At 36.5% G+C, this 19,615-nt stretch overlaps 1 protein-coding gene across 5 annotated transcripts; it reads left to right on the forward strand.

The window, feature by feature from the left end:
- The first annotated feature begins 914 nt into the window (after window positions 1-914).
- On the forward strand, window positions 915-5,900 carry LOC127117681 (uncharacterized). Of its 5 annotated transcripts, none has more exons than XM_051047770.1 (5): window positions 922-2,307; window positions 2,450-2,601; window positions 2,689-2,954; window positions 3,093-3,893; window positions 4,396-5,900. In XM_051047770.1, the coding sequence occupies exons 3-5, from the start codon at window positions 2,820-2,822 to the stop codon at window positions 5,764-5,766; spliced, it is 2,307 nt and encodes a 768-aa protein (XP_050903727.1). In that variant the 5' UTR covers window positions 922-2,307; window positions 2,450-2,601; window positions 2,689-2,819; the 3' UTR covers window positions 5,767-5,900. The 5 variants fall into 5 exon arrangements, with proteins under 5 accessions (XP_050903724.1, XP_050903727.1, XP_050903728.1 ...); XM_051047771.1 differs by having other exon boundaries at window positions 2,740-2,954; XM_051047768.1 differs by lacking the exon at window positions 2,689-2,954 and having other exon boundaries at window positions 1,253-1,399; window positions 2,267-2,307.
- The last annotated feature ends 13,715 nt before the right edge of the window (window positions 5,901-19,615 follow it).

Here is a 19,615-nt window from a genome sequence, read left to right on the forward strand (position 1 = left end):
CTTTTTCTTGTATAAGGGGGTTCATGAGTTTTACTTACTAAAAGTTCTCAGTATTGGACACTCTCAAAATCAATTCTTAGGGAAAGGAGTAAGTCATTTTATTGTTTGATTGAACCTATATTTCCCTGAGCCTTGATTTAGGGACTTTCCCTGAGTCTTGCTTAAAGAACTTACCCAAATTCTTATATAGGGGATTGACTTCCTTAAGTCTAGTCTAAAATAAGTTTGTCATCTTCTTGAACTGTGGGACTGTGGGTTGGGATAACTTTAATTGGACTGAGACAATCCAAAAAAGCGTCATATAGGGCCATATGGAGAATCAGGCAAATGTGACATGATGAGTTATGGGTTGCCCGATCTGACCCAACATGCATAGGCATGAGTCGTTTGACCCAAACTCATGTTCTTCAAATGACAATTTCATTAATCCATATCAGACCACATGTTCCTAAAAATACAAGTATTTACCACCTTCCCAAAGAAGAAACCACTCCTTTCCACTAAAGGGAAGAACCGATCTTCCTGTTCTCATGCTCTAGTCAAGCAATTGAGATGAAATCATTTTTATATCCAACAATTTAATCTACAAATTAGGTCTATAAATATCCTAACCCCTAAGATTAGAAGAATGTATTCACCATTCAGATATTCAAATACCTAAATTCCTCTTGCATTCCTCGCGCGGTCCGGATAGTACTTATTGTATTTCTATCCATACAATTTATTTAACTAAACAAACAAAATTGAAACTTTTGAAAAAAAAATCCACACACAAAGTTTTGGAAAGTGACAAAGTTTGTAGGAGAGGTGTGTGAGGACTAGGTCTAGGGATAGAAAATATAAAATTCATTTAGCCAATGGGCCTAAGGCCCAGACTTTACCATTGAATTTGAAACATTAGGCGTGTCCTTACTACTAGGGTAGACTACGAGGGACAGGATAGAATCTTCCCAAAATTTCATTCCATTCCTAAGCAAAATTATAGCGACAAAATAACAAATTATACAATCCTTCAATAAATCATCATATAATTCATATTTTCAATTTTGTTTTTGAAGATATAGGGAGAGAGATACTGTGTGTGGATTGATTCATCAAATCGGATTTCTATTCTTCAACCAATCATACGGTTGAGAATCAATGGATCTAGCGGTGGTTGGTCGACACGCGATGCTGTTCGACGACGACGGCATGGCGGCGTTCGTGAATTCACCGGAAGCTCTCGTTGATTGGAACTCTCTCTCAATCGATCGCTACGATGTTCGACATCTCCTCTCTGGTCCCATTCCTCCTCGCCTCAAGCGCCGCCCTCTTCATCCTCCGTCTTCTATCGAAGCAGACCTTGATCATCAGCGTTATCTCGATCTTCCTTCATCTCCTCCTCATGAACAACCGCAAGGTAACCTAGTTTCTCTTCTTCTAGCATCGTATTTCTTTCTTGTATATTTTGTTTATTCGCTGTTGTTTTATGTTTAGTTTCTCTTTCAATTAGCGTTGTTTATACTGAATCGAATTTGTTGTTTTGAGTTAATAGAGGTTATGGTTTATGATATTGCTTTATGATTAACACACGAGATGAATTGCAAACTTTTGCAAGAGATGAACATTGATTAGTGGATTAAATGGAAGATAGTCTGATTAATAAGGGTAGAGGAAGTTACAGGAAAATTTTAGGAAAATTATTGTAACTGTTTCACTGAAATTTGTTTTTGATAACACTTACCTAGTGAATTAGGCATTATGGTGTGATTGTTATGGTAGTGCTGTAGCTGGAATAGTTGAATGTTTGGTTATTCGAAGAAGAACCGATTGCATGCACATATTCTTATATGCAAAATAATTTTAGATTTATCCACTTTATTGTTATACTGAAGTATGGTCTTGGATAGAATATTATGGCATTATGATGGAAGTTGATACATGTAGCTGACTCCACTTAGTGGGATAAGACTAGGTTGTTGTTGTTGTTGTATTGTTAGACCGAAGACTTTTGTATTTTTAATATATTTGTTTTCAAACCAAACTAGAATGAACAAGTCTTTTTAATTGGTTCTCACCTCTGTGACAAATGGATATATTTGCTTTAAAGTGTCATTTAGTTGAGGGCATGATGTAACTAGGTGATGGTGTAATGTTGGCTGATGGCCATTAAGTCTGATTTTATTTTCATGGTGGATGTTTGGAGTTAGGGAAGCTTTTTTTACAACTTCCACTTAAGACTGTGTTTAGTTTTATGTTTGTACAACAACAATCTTTACATTTGCAGGATGCAATCTAATATGCTACAGTTCCTGTGTCAGACTACAAGTAAGGATGTTTTCAACTGGCTTCCATTTTTGTTTTAGTTTCTTTGGTGGTAGTGCTATTACTGTTTTAGGTGTATGATATAATTGCAGTTGAGAATTGTATGGGATTCTGACGAAGATGTCTTCTTTCTTTGTTTGTTTAGATGATGATTCAGGTGCAGTGGATTCAGCTGGCTATCGTGCTGTTGCATTTTCATATGAAAATTCTAACGTGTCAACTGAGACAAAGGGCAATGATACTGAGTCTGGTTTTCGTCCCAACTTTCCAGTACCAGAAAGCTTACTTCATAACCTGGTGAGTAATCTGTCTTAGAATATACTCCGATCATGTGATTTTCATATGTTTTAATTGACCCTCTCATTGTTTAACCAATGTGACTAGGTGATAATTGTATAGGGTACATATGTTATTCTAAGGCTTATGATGTCTAAGTTTCAGATGCTTGGAGCATAAACGAAGTTCTTGTGACTCGAGGTAGCCATTCACAGGCCACCTTTTTTCCTTTTGATATCATGAGAAGGGGCTGTGCAGGTGGGATTAGGATGGTAGAAATTGTTGATTGTTTGCCTCTCAAGAGAAAATGGGATGAAACATATCTTCTTAAAGCTCTATTTCTTGATCTTTATGATTATTCAAGTATATATGAGGTTGTCATGTGTCTGTTTAATAAGTTCTTTATGTATATATACTGCCTGGCATGACCTTTTTTAAAATTAGAGTTATGCTAATGCTAATTTGAAATTCACATTTATTGACAAAAATCCTTTTTTGTTTTTGTTTTCCAGCCTCCAAATGAGAAGCTACATCAGATTATTTCAAGGACTGCATTATTTGTCAGCAAGCATGGTAGCCAATCAGAAATTATTCTGAGGGTGAAACAAGGAGATAATCCAACATTTGGGTTCCTGATGCCTGATCATCATCTTCATCCATATTTTAGGTTTCTTGTTGATCATCAAGAACTTTTGAATGTCGAAAAAGTTGATGTAGATTCAGCATTGGACAAGAATAGAAGTCAGGTGCCGGATCAAACAGGTGGTGCATTGTCTTTGCTTGGATCTGTCTATGGATATGGAGAGGATGAGGATGGTACAACAGAAAATACTAATGACCTTGAGAGAAACACACATGTGGGAGTTGTTGATGTGGCTACCACTTATGCCTCTACAAGGATAGAACAGGCAGAATCATCCTCAGATCCAGCCAAGAATGAAAGCATTTCTAAAAACCAAATACCTTTTAAAGAAAAAGTTCCTGTTATAAAGCGGAATCAGTCTATCGGTAATGTTAAGACCATAACTTCAGGAAAGGCAAAAACAGGAGATATCCTGGATTCAGGGTCCAATGCTGCAAATAAATCACAGACTTCTGTGCCCAGTACAGCTAAGATTGAACTGCCTGTTGTTGAACCTCCATCTGACATAAGAATAGTTATTGAGAGGATCGTTGAGTTCATCTTAAAAAATGGCAGGCCATTTGAGGCCGTTCTTGCTGAACAGGATCGTGCTCATGGAAGGTTCCCATTTCTTCTGCCTTCTAATCAGTATCACACTTACTATCTGAAAGTTCTTCAAACTGCTGAAGAGGTGTGTTTCTCATAATCATTAAATTTTCCGCTTGCAATTCATCTGTTTCTGTGATTGAAATCATGCCCTGAGAAATGAGAAATTAGTTGGAGTTTACTGCATTATAGAACATGATTCAAGAACACTATGATTGAATAATTTGCACGTTAGGCTTTCCCTCTAATTAAGTTGGTTATTCTCATTTGTAATATATTATGTGGACAAAATGCATGCTGCTGTATAATTCATTCAGTACTTCACAAATCACAGTATAAAAATATTTTGTCTGGCCACATAGTACATAATTGTAACAAATTATGTGTATTCAAAGCAATAATGGTTACTTCTATTCATCTTTGCTTTATAAAATATTCCTTCTGGCTAAGTTCAAATATTATTTTATTTGGGTTCAGGAAGACTTTTGCGATTAGTGCATCTTAAGAATTTCGGGTAGACTTTCATTTGATTAATTTTAAGGTTTTTTAAATTTGTTTTCGATCTAATGATCTTTTCAATTGCTCAGTCTAAATTACCAGGTAAGGGCTACCAAAAGTACAATCCAGCTGGTCGTGCAAGAGATAATAACACTGCTGCATATGAAGAAAATGACAATAAATTCAAAATGATTATTGGCAATTTAAAGAAGGATGGTCAAGAGCCAACTCCCAAAGACTGCCAATCTCAAACTACTGTTAACATCCATGCGGCGGCAGCTGCTGCTATTCTTCAGGCAGCTACTAGGGGTATTAAAAGGCCCAATTTAGAAATTCTCAGTAAGACGTCAAGTGGTAATGGTCAAGGCTATTGCAGTCTGAACGCAGAGACTAGTGCTTCTGTTCCAGTTGCCAAGGCTATTGCAGAAAAAGTGGCTATTGCAGCAGCAGGTGAGGCTGACTCCTCTGAAGCACATATGACTAAAGAGCAAAAGCTTAAAGCAGAGAGATTGAAACGAGCCAAGATGTTTGCAGCCATGATAAAAAGTGGAGCTGGAGCACTTAAAAGTGAACTGCCAAGAGCTTTATCTCTTGAACCACCAGGCTCTGGGCTTTCAGGTTCAGATGCTGAGATTGGAAATCTTGTGAATAAAGAAAGGGAAGGAAGTTCTGTTCCATTCAATGCTGATAACTCAGATAAAAGTCATAAGTCTGAAGAAAAGCTTTCTGATAATAATTCAGATAGAAGTAACAAGTCTGAGGAAAAACTTGTTGATAATAATATTGAAAGGCGATCTAAAAGAAAGTACCGATCAAGGTCCAGTAGACATGAAGAAGAAGAAGAGGAGGAGGAAGAGGAAGAAGAAGAAGAAAATAAAGAAGATATAAGGAATCAGAAACGATCCAGAAAAAAGCATCGATCACATCGATCTTCACACAGAAGTCGGGATAGAGACTCAGACAGAGACAGGGATAAAATCAGGCGGAAGCACAAGAGAAGAGATTCAGACAGAGATAGGGACAGAATCAGGAGTAAGCATGATAGCTCTTCCGACGATGAGCACCAACACTTGAGGCATCATAGCAAATATGATAGCTCCTCTGATGAAAAGCACGGATCTCCTAGACGACATCGTGGAGAGAATGGCTTGTCAGACCGTAAGCATAGACATTTGCGTAAACATTATAGTTCATCTGAGGATGAGCATAGACACCGACACCTAAGCAGAAAGATAAAGCATAAGAGCAGGAGGTCTCATGCTGAAAGAGAGGCTGAGTTGGAGGAGGGGGAGATAGTGAAATCAGACAAGTCGCAAGTAAGCGAACTTGGGCGAGTTAGCAGGGAGGCTTCTGCTGAGTTATATAAGTCTACAAAAGCACCATCTCAATCACCTGAAGTAACTAATGTTTCTGATGAGCTTAGAGCCAAAATTAGAGCCATGTTGATGGAAAATTTGTAAAACCAAAATTGGGCTCTTAATGTATTTTTAGTCTAATAATATTTTTAATGATTTGTTCAGCTAAATACAAACAGTTAAAAGTTTTTCAATCTATATGTTTAAATTTATAAAAATTACACTACATTGAAGTATTATATGGCATAGTTGTTACTAAGATGTTTACATTGTAAAAGAACAAATCTTAAAGGCCTTGACATTTGGGCAAAGTCTAATTTTGAATTCTTCGATGTTGGGGCTTCTGCCTCAAGGTCTGGATGGAATGTCATCAATGACTATTTTGAGATCATAAGAAGTCTTGTGTAGAGGGAAGATGTTCAAAGGATAAAATTTGCTAGAAGAGCCGACCCAAGGGCCAGGTAGCCTAAGCTAGAGCTTAATTTTTTATTTATTTATAAAGGTTTTACTATAGAAATTTATTTAGTTGGGTGACCATGTTTACCATGATCCTATCTGCATCAATTTCTCATTTTCTATGAGTTGCATGCATCAACTTCAAGAGAATATCTAAGTAAGGGTGTGCCTTATTGATGGCGAGGAATGATAAGGAATACCTTTAATTTTGGATTGACAAGTTATTTGATGTGGAGAGTATGGATCTAGAGAATCTGTTAAAAAAAGAAAAAAGGTTAAGAATCGAATGTTGGTGTTGAGATACCGATCTACACTTGAAAAATTGAAGAGTTTGAAGCCGAGGTGAATATTGAAGAGTTTGAAGCCAAGGTGAATATCCTACAAGAGAGGGGGGGGGGGGGGGGGGGGGGGGGGGGGGTGTTAAAGAGATGAAGTATGAAAAATCTTCTTTGCAAAATTAGGTTAAAGACCTGAATAATGTCAACTCTGACATGGAAACCACAAGACCTAATCAATGTGTCATTGGTTTTTCCAAAGTAGTCGTTCAAGTGAAGCCCACTGCTTCTAACGTCGCTCTTTGCAAGGTGATTTAACCAAGGATATTAAATATGGTTTGTTGGTTGAAATTGTTGATGAAGATGAAGTCAACGAGGAGGATGGGACCTTCTCTTTTTGTTGAAAAAGTTAAAGGTTTGGTGAAGATAATGATTAGCTCAAACCTAATGAAAGAATTTAGGTCATGGTTAAAATAAATAATAAATAAACGATGTTGAATCTAAGATCGCTGGTGGCATAGTCTGTTAACTTGTGGTAGTTATAGTTAAAGACTCCTTAAAAAGACCGATGTTAGAGCTGAAATATAGAAGGATATTGATATGGATTATGAGGTAAGAGTTCATTTTTATATGTGATTTTTTTTCTATAACCGACTATTTGGTCAGCACATCTGACCACCCGCCAATAAATTGTTTACTCGTGACTTTGACAAATTTTATTCACTTGTGTGATTTTATATGTTGCACCATCACATATACATATATTTTCATTTGTTCTTATTTTGTAGCATTTCTTTTTTATAAATACTTCTTTGAATAATATGTGTTTTTTGAAATTATCGATATGTCTATTGTGATATTAGCCTGGACTACTTATTGTTGGACAATTATATTGTTCTTATCATAAGTTTGTGGCGATCTTACAATATATGATATGTTTTTTAATACTTTTGTCTTACTTGTTAAGAAAAATATGGATGACCAAAAGAGGTGATCCTTAGCTTATTTCTTGTTGTTGATTAGAAAACAAGTCGTCGTATTTGTGCCAACAAAGCCTCATAATATAATAAGTGTAATTATCGAATCTACAAATATGTATTCTCGCACAAGGACAAGGTGAATGCACACATTATGGTGGTGCGTGTTGATAACAAAGTAAGAGGTGCATTGATCGCGATTGAATTGTTTTCTACTTGTTAAAATAACGATTATTCTACTTAATTAACTAAATGAATAAAAACGATTAGGTTCCCATGTTGAATCATATATCCCCGGATATGAGAAATCATATAACTACTCTGGTAATTACTCTGATTTATTATGACATTTACCTTTTACGGTCTTCAGAAAGGTAGGTACCCCTGTAATTGCAAAGCATGCCTCCATTAGCATTGACCTCTCAGGATCCAAGAAGGAGGTAATTTCATGTCATCACTAACATATGTATTAAAGCAAAACACTTGTAAATAAGAAGATATGTCTACATTATTGAAATTAATGACCTCTAAGGACTTTAGAGGAAGGTACCCTCATCCAACAAAAGCATGAATTCCTTAACAGGGACCCCTTATGATTTGAGAGTAAGGTACCCTTCATACTACCACTAACGAATATATATTAGCGTGTACAACTAACTAATGGTCGAGATTATTTCCATCACAACACGAACAATCATTATAATCTCATAAACCTACCAATTAGATAAGTAAATTACATATTGAGTCTCATTTCCCTCTAAATAATTCTCCGAATTCCTTAGACGAGAGAAAACATTAAACACAAATAAAATTATATAATGTATGAAAAGGTTTCCCCATTTGGACTTTTTATATGCACTATTGTAGATCCAGCACGATCTCGATACACAACGGCTATGCTTAACAATACAAATCTCCAACGTCTCTCTACAAAGTCTCTATCGCGACTGCGATTAGATCAAATGTGATCGCGGTGCAATTATAACATGGTCATGATGATACATCGCGATAGCTGAAGGTGAGAAAAAAACAAGAATGGGGTTGAATTATGTTAAAGAGTGAAATAAAGAGAGACACAAGCAAGTTTATACTGGTTCCTCCCACAAAACGAGAGTAGTCCAGTCCCCTTGCATTTTCAAAGGATTTAACTAAATCACAATTGATTACAAATGCTCAAGCATACAAGCAAGAGACTTCTAATGCTCAAACACACAAGTAAGAGACTTCTAATACTCAAGAATACAAGTAAGAGACTTTAGATGCTCAAGCACACAAGAAAGAAACTTCGGATGCTCAAGCAAACAAGAAAGAGACTTCTAACAATCTAACTTAATCAGATAAAAGATTGTTTGAATATTACACTTGATATATAATCAGAGGCGTAAATATAATACAACTTAAAAACACTCTTAAGACTTATGAATTTCTAAGATATACAAATGATAAGAATTTATAAGTTAAACTTGTGTTTTTTATTAGACAGAGTAACAAATCCTTCGATAGTCAAGGGTTTATTGTTTTTTTTCAAGTCTTCAGCTCTTTATATAAAGAGACAGAAAAAAGTCGTTAAAGAAAAGAGCTTGGACAAGTGAGTCTTGGAGAAGCTTGATCATAGACGTTAGAATATTTCTTGATATGGTTAATGCAGTTAAAAAGATATTTGAATTCTCTTTGCTTCAAGACGAATTATCTGTTACACCCTAGGTGTTTGTGCAAATTTTTGTTTGCATCTGCATGTGATCAGAAGAAGACAAAATGATCTATGAGTCTGATAGTGACCTATCATAGTCTTCTCGATCCTTGCATTGACCTTCTTGAGAGTCTGAGAATTTTAGAGGAAGTTGACCTCCTCCAGAGTCTGAGTTTTCAGAGTCTGGATCTCAGGTTTTGGTCCTTCAGAGTCTGGATCTTTTAGCTTCTTTTTAATGTTCATTTTCAGTGCGAGTACTAAGTTTATATCATAAATTTTAGTCTATGGTCTTGCGCACTTGAACATATATTAGTATACCCAATTTTCTTTAAATACTTTGTTATCATTAAAAATTTAGAGATATGGTACAAACTAATTTTGTTCCAACAATCTCCCCCTTTTTTATAATGACAAATACAAGTATTTAAGAATAATGGTTGTTGATTTAATTAACAAGGTGACTTCAGGGTTAGAGGTTGCAAGCTCCCCCTGAGTCAGATAGTGAAAATAGTGAGGTTTGTAAGCTCCCCCTAAGTTCTAACCAGGTTAATTAAATTTGTTCTTTAAAGCACAATTACTTATTCTTCAGAAATAAATAAAGAATTAGTTCTTTAACCATCAGATTTTGGCGTTTAAATACTTATATATCTTACCACTACAAACTTCAGCCTAGCATCCATGTCCTCTTGTTTGTTCATAACGGAATCCTTATTTGCAACTATCTTCTGAAGATGAGCTCCCATAACTTCTTGAGCAACAACTACATTAGTCATTTTAGCCTCTAAGTGCTCTTGCTTCTGGCTAGAGGAAGCTACAAATTCAAAAGTGAATGTCTTCAGATTTTGCAGGCCTACATCCACATAGGTTCTGAGAGTGTCCCACTTAGCAGCATATGCAATAAAGTTAGATGCTCTGAGTCTCTCAACAAATAGATCTTGAATCCTATCATAGATACCCATTCCAAATTCTTCCATTTGGGCTTGAATATGAGGTGAAGGGTTCATATTCAGAGTGGGTTGAGGTGGTGAAGGGATAGGTGGGGATATTTCTTCAGAGAAGGATATAACTATTGTGCCAGATTCTGAAACAACATATGGTTCTATTGAAGGGGTATAATAGTGATCATAATGTTGAGGTTGAGAGCTTTGAGGTCCAGGAGATTGGGCTTCTGGTAAGGTTTGAACTAATATTGTTTGTTTAGGTTCAGGTTCAGGTTGAACAAGGTTGATTTGGTCTTCTGGTTGTGTTGTTGGGTTCAGATGATGTACCTTCTAAAGGTATGGCTTGAAGTGGTATGGTTTCTAAAGGTTGATCTTATGGTATGGTTTGGTCAGATTCTGGAATACACATTAGTTGGTTTTGTTCAGATTTGTTCTCTGAAGTGAACTCACAAACTAGGTGTTTGTACAATTCATCTATGACAGATGGTCTTTGGACATTTTCTTGAGGCTTGGATGTCTTTTAGAATCCAACTGATGGTTTGGGAGTTTGATTCATCAGAATCAGAGTCAAAGGTTGGTTTAGGGGAAGGCATGACAGTTTCTAAGGGTAGAACCATGCCTGGTTTGGGTGAGGGTGTGTGTTTAGAAGAATGTATGGGTGATTGATGATTGGTTGATATATGTGTTACAAATTGAGAATATGAAGAATCTAGAACAAAATCAGAGATAAGATTCAGAATAATTTATGAGTTTACAGCTTCTGCAACATCTGAAGCTTCAATAGCTATCTTTGTTCCCACATTAGCTTCTAGGGTTTAAGACTATGTAGCATCCATTGTCAATAGTAGAAACCCATCTTCAGAAGTTCCCCCAACATTCTTCAAGATAATTTCAACATTATTTTATACTTCCTTGGCATGTTTCTCTAGAATTTCAACATTTGGTGGCTCTTCCAAAGCCTTATCCTTTAAAGCAGATGCTAGAATCTTGGATCCTTATGGCACATATTCTTTAAACATGTATTGAGCCTGTTTCCCCACCTCATTGGTTTTCTTTACCAAATGTTAATCAATTTCCTCTTCTTCTTCTTCTTCTTCAGTGACCTCTTCGGCTGGTAAAATCATCTTCCTGAGTTTCTTCATAGGAGATGATATGACAGATGAAAAAGTTCTCTTCAGAGGAACTTTTCCAGAGGCTTAACTCCTAGTCTTGGTAGGCATTAAAAAAGTTGATGAAACTACCTCTTGGACTTCCTTCTTAACCATTGTCACAACCCTCTTCTTAGGTGGCTTCTAAATCTCCTTCTTAGCTTTAGAAGCATCCTTTTCCTCTTCCTTGAAGGCTTGTACACTCCTTCCGATGCATATGGTATATCATCCATTGTAATAATTACGCCATCTTCTTATTTGGCCATTTTAATATACTCCAGAATCACCTCTGGATTATCTAGCTTGGAGACGATTGGGAAGTCCTCAATATTGGCTGACTTGGCGCTTTTGATTCTAAGCCTTTCTTCTGGTTTCACAACACCTTTCTTTATGATATTCTTCATGTTACCCAAAACAACAATATATAAGATTCTTCTAGTGGATTATACCAAATCCTGAGCAGCGCTAACTTCCTTCTGAGTCTCAATCAATCTACTTTGATGGAATAGTTCAGACAAAAGCCAAACATAAGGTACATTTTTCTTGTCATTCTTGTGGCTTTCATTTATAGCATCACAAAGATGATCGAAGATGTAGGCAGTCAGATTAATCTTTTCTCCATTCACTAGAAACCAGATAAAGTATCCATGATCCCATGAAATCTGATCAGTGCTGCCTTCTCTGGGAATTAGGCATCTAATTAAATTTTTTGAATAGAAGTCTAAATGCAATGTGAATATTCTTCACCTTTCCAAAATCTTCAAAGTTGAGAAATAATTAAGACTTCATCAACTTGGCTTCTTTGTTGTTATCTTTGGTGTTAAGAACACGCATCCCTTCATTCGCTACTCCAATGAGTTAAGAAATATGGATCTGAGTGATGCTTACACCAATACCCATCACTTCAGACCTGATCTCCACTTCCTTAAACTCCTTCATACCTAAGTCAACCATGTTTTCCCTTTGTTAGCTTCATATGCATCAACCTTTAGTCTTAGTTGAGAAGCAGTGACAACTTCATCAAAAAATTATGCTATAACCTAAAAATCCTTTACTATATAGAGATAGATAGGTCCATTGAGCATTTTGAAGTAAGGCATCCACCCTTGAACTTCAAAATACTCTTTCAGAGGGTATCCATTTACCCTAAAGGACTTGAAGTGCACTATTTTCTCCAAAATGAGTTTGAGTCCATTATCTCTGACCTTTGTAGTTATTGGCTTGATGTGAAGATCCTTTCCAGATTCTACTATCATGGGAGCTTGAGATTGTTATTGAGAATAAGACGCCATTGAGAGAGAGGTTTAGGGTTGTAAAGGGATATTTGAAAACTTGATTATTTTCCTGAGAAAGATTGAGAACGAAAGTGTAGGTTGTGAAGTGAGAGAAAAATGTGTGGATTCTGAATTTTGAGTGCTTTGAGTGAAAAGAGATTTTCAATTTTGATTAAAACAAAAATTAATGACAATGGGGGTGTGAGACACATCATTCAAAGTAATTAGTCATTATCTAATCTTTATTACTCATCAGTTAATGTCCGCGTTAGAAAACCTTTCATATATGTGACATATAAGTGAGACATGTGTCAAAAAGTAGTTGAAATATTTTCCAATTATATGCTATCAAAGATAATTTATCATATTCTGAGCATCAAAGACTAAGATTCTTTAGAGGCTACTATTCATTAGAAGTTAGTTCATATCCTCTGATCATAATGGCTTCTGATCATCATCAGACTCTAATTCACCATTCAGAAGCAAGCATTATAATTTTATAAAATGCATGTTCAGATTCTTTTTAATAAAATCAAATCTTTCTATAGCAAGAGGCTTGGTAAATATATCAGCCTATTAATGATAAATATCAATGAATTGTATATCTATCACACCTTTATGAACATAGTCTTGAATGAAATGATGTTTTATTTCAATGTGATTGATTCTTGAATGTTGAATTGGATTCTTTGTCAAACAGATAGTAGTAGTATTGTCACAAAAAATTGGAATAGTGCTTCCACATATTTGATAGTCTTCTAACTAATCTTTCATCCATAATAGTTGTGTGCAATAACTTACAACTAGGATGTATTTTTCTTCTATTGTAGGCAAAAAAAATATTGCTTGTCTCTTACTAACCCAGGATATAAGGTTTTCACCGATGAATTGACAGTTTCCACTTGTGGATTTCCTTTCAGTTCTATCCATAACATAGTTAGCTCATATAATCCAACTATCTTGTAATCTAAAGATTTTTTTATAAAGAATACCTAAATTAGTTGTTCCTTTCAGATACCTAAAGATTCTCTTAATAACGGTTAAGTGAGTATCTATGAGATCCGACTGGAATCTTGCACATGGACATACACTGCACAAAATATATGGTCTAGAAGTTGTTAGGTAAAGTAAAGGACCTATCATACCTTTGTATTGATCCTGGCATGCTTTGGTGCTACTTTCCTCTTTGCTCAAATTACAAGTAGGATGCATATGAGTAATCATTATCTTTCAATCATTTAGCTTGAATTTATTGAGAAACTCCTTTGTGTACTTTGTTTGGTGAACATAGACTTCATCCTTGCATTGGTTTGTTTGATATCCAAGGAAGAATTGCATCTCTCCCATCATACTCATTTCAAATTCAGCATGCATTAACTTAGAAAACTCTTTGCAAATAATAACATTAGTAGAACTAAAGTTAATATCATCAACATATACTTGAACAATTAAGATGTCATTTTTCCGTGTCTTTATGAATAGTGTAGTGTCAACTTGTCCTATTTTAAAAAACCATTTTATTATAACAAATTACTTAGTCTCTCATACCAAGATCTAGGAGCTTGTTTGAGGCCATAAAGAGATTTTTTAAGTTTAAAGACATGTTCTGAGTGGATTGTATCCTCAAATCCATATGGTTGTTTAACATACACTTCTTTAGAAATTACATCACTTAAAAATGCACTCTTAACATCCCTTTGATATAGAGTGACATTGTTATTAATAACATAAGATAAGAGTAATCTTCTATGAATGCAGATCTTGTCTTTAGATGACCATCTTTATTTCCAATGATTAGCTCTTCCGGATGTGAAAACTTATACTAGAAGGCCTTCTTGGATTATGTTGTTTCTTGTGAGCCATCACGAGCTTCTTTAGAAACTTCTTCATCTAGATGAGCTTCAAAAGTTGGATCAGCTTCTGGGCCACCAGCTTCTGAAGATTTGGTAGCTTCTGAACCACCTGCTTCTAAAGTGTCTTCAGATACATAAAATTTTGACAAACTTTCAACTATCTCTAACATTTTATTGTTAGGATTTTTGTCATCAAATTTAATGTGTATTGACTATTCAACCATTTTGGTTTCAGAGTTATACACCCTGTATGCCTTTGAGCGTTCAGAGTATCATAAGAAGACACCATTTTGAGCATTAACATCAAATTTCTTTAGATAGACTTTGTTATTTAATATGTAACATGTACATCGAAACTGGTGAAAATAAGAAACATTTGACTTTCTTCCTTTGAAAAGCTCATATGAAGTTTTGTTCAAAATATGTCTAATATAGATTATGTTCTGAACATAACATGTTGTGTTTACAGTTTTTACCCACAAGTACTTAGGTAAATTATTGTCATGAATCATGGTTCTAGTCATTTCTTGTAAAGATCTATTATTTCTCTCTACAAATCCATTTTGTTGTGTGGTTCTAGGAGAAGAGAACTCATGGAGAATCCCATGTTTTCAAAAAAGATTTCAAATGGATCGTTTTCAAATTCCCCTCCATTATCACTTCCAACTTTTAAAATCTTTGATTCCTTTTCATTTTGTACTCGTACATAGAAGATGATAAACACATCATATGACTCATCTTTAGTTATAAGGAATTTGACGTAAGTCCATCTGTTATAGTCATTAACTATGACTAATCCATATTTCTTTCCATTGATTGATGCAGTACCAACTGGACCAAATAAGTCAATGTTAATTTGTTCCAAAGGTCTGGAGGTAGAGACAATGTTCTTTGTTTTAAAAGAGGTTTTATTAATATTACCTACTTGGCATGATCCACAAAGAGCATCTGAGTGATAGTTAAGTTCTAGAAAACCTGTAACAAGTTTTAACTTGATAAATTTAGAGATTAATCTTCAGTTAGCATGTCCTAACCTTCTGTTCCAGATCCATTTTTCATCACTCACTGATAAAAGACAAAGTACCTTCTGATCAACCAATTCAGAGAAATTAATTTTGTAGACATTGTTTTTTCTCATACCTTTGAACACTATGGACTTATCAGACTCATTCGTGACTATACAATTGTTCTTATTAAATATTACTTCATAACCACTGTCAAAAAATTGAATAATGCTTAGTAGATTATGTTTCAGTTCATCTACTAGCCAAGCATTATTAATTGAAATAGAAGAATTACTAATAGTATATGTACCAAAAATTCCTTTCTAGTTTCCTCCAAACCTAACAGTTTTTAGAGTTAGGATTTGGAACAAATGCCTTTCTCCTGTCATATGTAGTGAGCAGCCAATGTCCAGGTATCATGACTACTGCTTTGCTTCTCCCTTGAAACATATTTGATGCAAATATGATTTCAGATTTAGGTACCCATAATCTTATGGGTCCTTTGGGGTTATTTCTAAAAGTTTTTTTTCTTCTTATTTTGTACCTTAGGTTTCATAAATATGTTTAAACTCTTCCAATGTTGGAGCTAGTTGGAAGTCTTGAAATGTGAAACATCTCAATGGAGGATCATAGAATTGAGTCAAGGTCAAACTTGCAAGTGGATTTGTTTCTTGGTTCATAAGACTAAGGAGATTCCCATGATTTGTCCCCAAAGTAATCTTGCGGATGGGAGGCAACCGAGAACTCAACTCTTGTAAGATACCAAACTTGGGAGATCTGAATCTGAATGAATATGCGTTCCTTCTGTTTGACCTCATATTTCTTGAATGCTTACAACTCTGATAGCCTCTAGGATGTAATGCAATGTAAATCTCATGGTCATAGGTAAATCATGTTATATATAATCATAGTATCAATAAGAGGATTTTTAGGCATCTCTTTGACCAATAATTCCGCCACATGTAGGCTCTATGATTTCAAGTTCCTAGAGTCATGGACTCTTCTTGAAAATATTGTTGCCTTAACGAATACTCATTAGACAACAATACCTTCAAGGTGATCTTTTCTAAGGGACATTTTTGTATCAAGCCCACGAGGCATACTTCTCGTAGGCCGATACTACACAACCATCGACTATAGGGTTCTAAGCAAAAGTTCCCTAGAGTCACGGATCCTTCTTGAAAATATTGTCGCCTTAACGAATAATCCTTAAACAACAATACCTTTGAGAGAGTCTACTCTAGGCGGAGTCTTCGTATCAACCCAATGAGGTATATGTCATACGGTGAACTGACTTGGGGTATTTTGCTTTTTATCGCAATGTCGCGGATAGCAAGAGTCGCCACCGACTTTTCTTTTATCCAATAAGGAAAGGTGGAAAAGAACAGGAAAGACCTCAATAGATTTTGGGTTCGGGAGGTACATTATACAAAGGGAAGGTGTTAGCACCCTTTGTATCCATAGTTATCCATGGGCTCTTAATTGCTGGATCACTTATATTTTTGTCTGAAAAGTGTTCGTGAATTGTTTAAAAATGTTGCGAAAAGAGAGTTTAACTTTGTAATGATTCTCGTATGAATGTATACAAAGTATTTATCTCGTTTGATTTTGAAAACGGTTTAGAAAAATGTAACTTGGTAATGATTCTAGTATGAATGTATACCAAGTGGTGATTTTCTAGGACTTGCAAAGTGTGAGGGGTGGAAAATGTTTTAGGTTATGATCCAGTAATTGAGAGTTATACCTTCCTAAGGTCGTTATGAACGTTTCCTATCCTTATGAGGGTAAAACTGTCCTTACTATTGAGAAGTAAGTAATTTTACCCTTTGGATGTTTAAGGGTCATCGTAGGGTCATCGATAGGTCATTGAAGGCAACAGTTGTAAGGATACCTTAGCATTCGAAGGGACGATCATCATTTAACCGTAGGCTACACCGAAGGGTCATCGAGGGACAAAATCGTAATTTCGAAAGCAACATCCGAGGGACCATGATTTATTTTATGATGATTTAACCGAAGGGTCTTTGCTAAGTGTATCCCTACATTCGCGGGACATGACCGTTATACCGTAATACCGTAGGGCAGCAAAGACAGGTCCAAAATCACATGTTTAAAGGTCATATTTTAAAGTCAATTAGGTGATTAGGATGAATCTCCACATTAAAATCAATACATTAAAATTAATACATTAAAATTAATTAAGCAATTTAGGGTGGATCTTCATAAGGGTATCCCACAAATAAAGTGGAAGGCCTAAACAACACTCTTTTCCTGGGATATGTGAACCTTTACAAAATTCAGCAAACGGGTTAGAATACCAATCAGGGTGCAATCGAGGATTACACCGCAAAAGAAAACACAGCAGCATGAATGTCAGGCAAAACAGTGCATAATTAACATAGAATAGATCAGGTTACGCATAGGACATAACAAATATCAACGGCTGTCCCGTTCGCCTCTGCCTCGCCTAGCGAGGGCCTAGCGAATGCTCGCTACCTGCTCGCTTAGCGATGTGCTAGCGAGCGGCTGCGGGTTTTGAATTTCAGAACAGTATGATCTCAGCATGCTGCATGCCTTATTGCATTCAATTACAGAAATAATATGGTCAACCACTCAGGATATCCAGGCGTACTGGAATTCACATGCAAAGTCTAATTACATATCCAAAAATTCAATCATGATGCATTATGTATTTAGAGATTTACAAATTGGAAGCATAAAACAATAATGATACACAAACCTGTTTCCAATGGAGTGGTAATGCTGAATTGGCAAGTCACTTTTGGTATCGGGTTGAGTTGGGCGGCGGTAACTTCGGTGCGGATGAGCGGCCGTCAGGGTTTCTTCACTCCGACTTCTCTGGGCTACTCTCCAGGGTTTCTATGCTAGGGTTTCCGTCCGTCTTCTTCTGTTTTCGTTCTCCTTTTCATTACTGAAGTGCTGGTATTTATAATGCTCTTTTTTTTGTGACCTAATGGGCTCAGAGTGAAGCCCAGAATTTTCTGTTATCTGTCAGCTTCGCTAGGCGAGCGTGTAGCGAACGTTCGCTAGGCGAGCGTGTAGCGAACGTGTAGCGAACGTTCGCTAGGCGAGCGTGTAGCGAACAGGCCAGTTTGGGCCATTTTCTGGATTGGGCCATTCGTGAGCTGGGCCTTCGTTCCTTTAAGATCAGTGTCATAAAAATGAGTCGGAGTGCCCTGAAAAATGTCTTAAAATATTAATGGGCAAATTTTGGGGTATGACAGCTGCTCCTGTTCAATATTCTTGAACCGAGAGAGTCAGAATGGTATGTACGCCATTCGTGGTCTGGAGGTGGAAGATTATTGAACACTTAGAACGCCCCAAAAATTTGCACTTGTCAATTAGTTAGTCTTGGTGGAGATGGGCTTAAAGATGCCATCTAGGAAGTTTGATGATGAGAGCTTCAGAGTGCGTCGTATGTTAGAAGATATCTGAAGTCATGGGTGTCACTGGGTCATACGCCAGACCGTATTAGGCCGTCGACTTCATTGGGGAGTTAGAATGGGTCATACGCCGCTGGGGATAAAGGATCAGAATGGATCATACGCTAGATCGTATCTGAGTTGCGGAACGAGCCGTCCGTTAGGCTGTATCGTTACTGGGGGGTGAAGGATCAGAATGGACCGTATGCTAGATCGTATCTGAGTTGTAGACTGAGCCGTCCGTTAGGCTGTACCTGATGATGAAGGGGGTAGTCATACGCCAGACTACACTTCAGAATGTACCGTACGCTAGGTAGCATTTGAGGGGATGAACCTCCAAGCGGGTCGTAAGCTAGACCGTCTCTGAGTAGCAGAACGAGCCGTCCGTTAGGCTGCATCTGATAATAAAGGGGTAGTCATACGCCAGACTACACTTCAGAAGGTACCGTACGCTAGGTAGCACCCGAGGCCTTGAAGGTCCAAATGGGTCGTGTGCTGGACCGTATTGGAGCTGAGAAATGAAGGTCCAACTGGGTCGTACATTAGACCGTGTTGGAGTAGTTGAAGATCAGAATGGATCGTCCGTTAGATCGTATCTGAGTGGAAGGAGTTATATGTTGGGCTGAATCAGAATGAACCGTACGTTAGACTGTATCTGATCGTATTTGTAGATGCTGTATTTGCAATGAATATCTGGGGTGGGCTTAAAGATGCCACCATTAGGAGGATATCAGAGTGCTTATCAGAATGAATGTATTTGAATCTTGAATGTAATCGATAAAGATGTCCGTCTGAATGGATCTTCATTTTGACTGTATCAGGAGGATAATTAACCTGAAAAATAAAGTTAGCTTCATGCCATGTCATGATGCATGAGATGTTTTATGCTTCTG

This window comes from Lathyrus oleraceus, chromosome 2 (assembly GCF_024323335.1).
Source record: "Lathyrus oleraceus cultivar Zhongwan6 chromosome 2, CAAS_Psat_ZW6_1.0, whole genome shotgun sequence".
NCBI classification, from domain to species: Eukaryota; Viridiplantae; Streptophyta; class Magnoliopsida; order Fabales; family Fabaceae; genus Lathyrus; species Lathyrus oleraceus.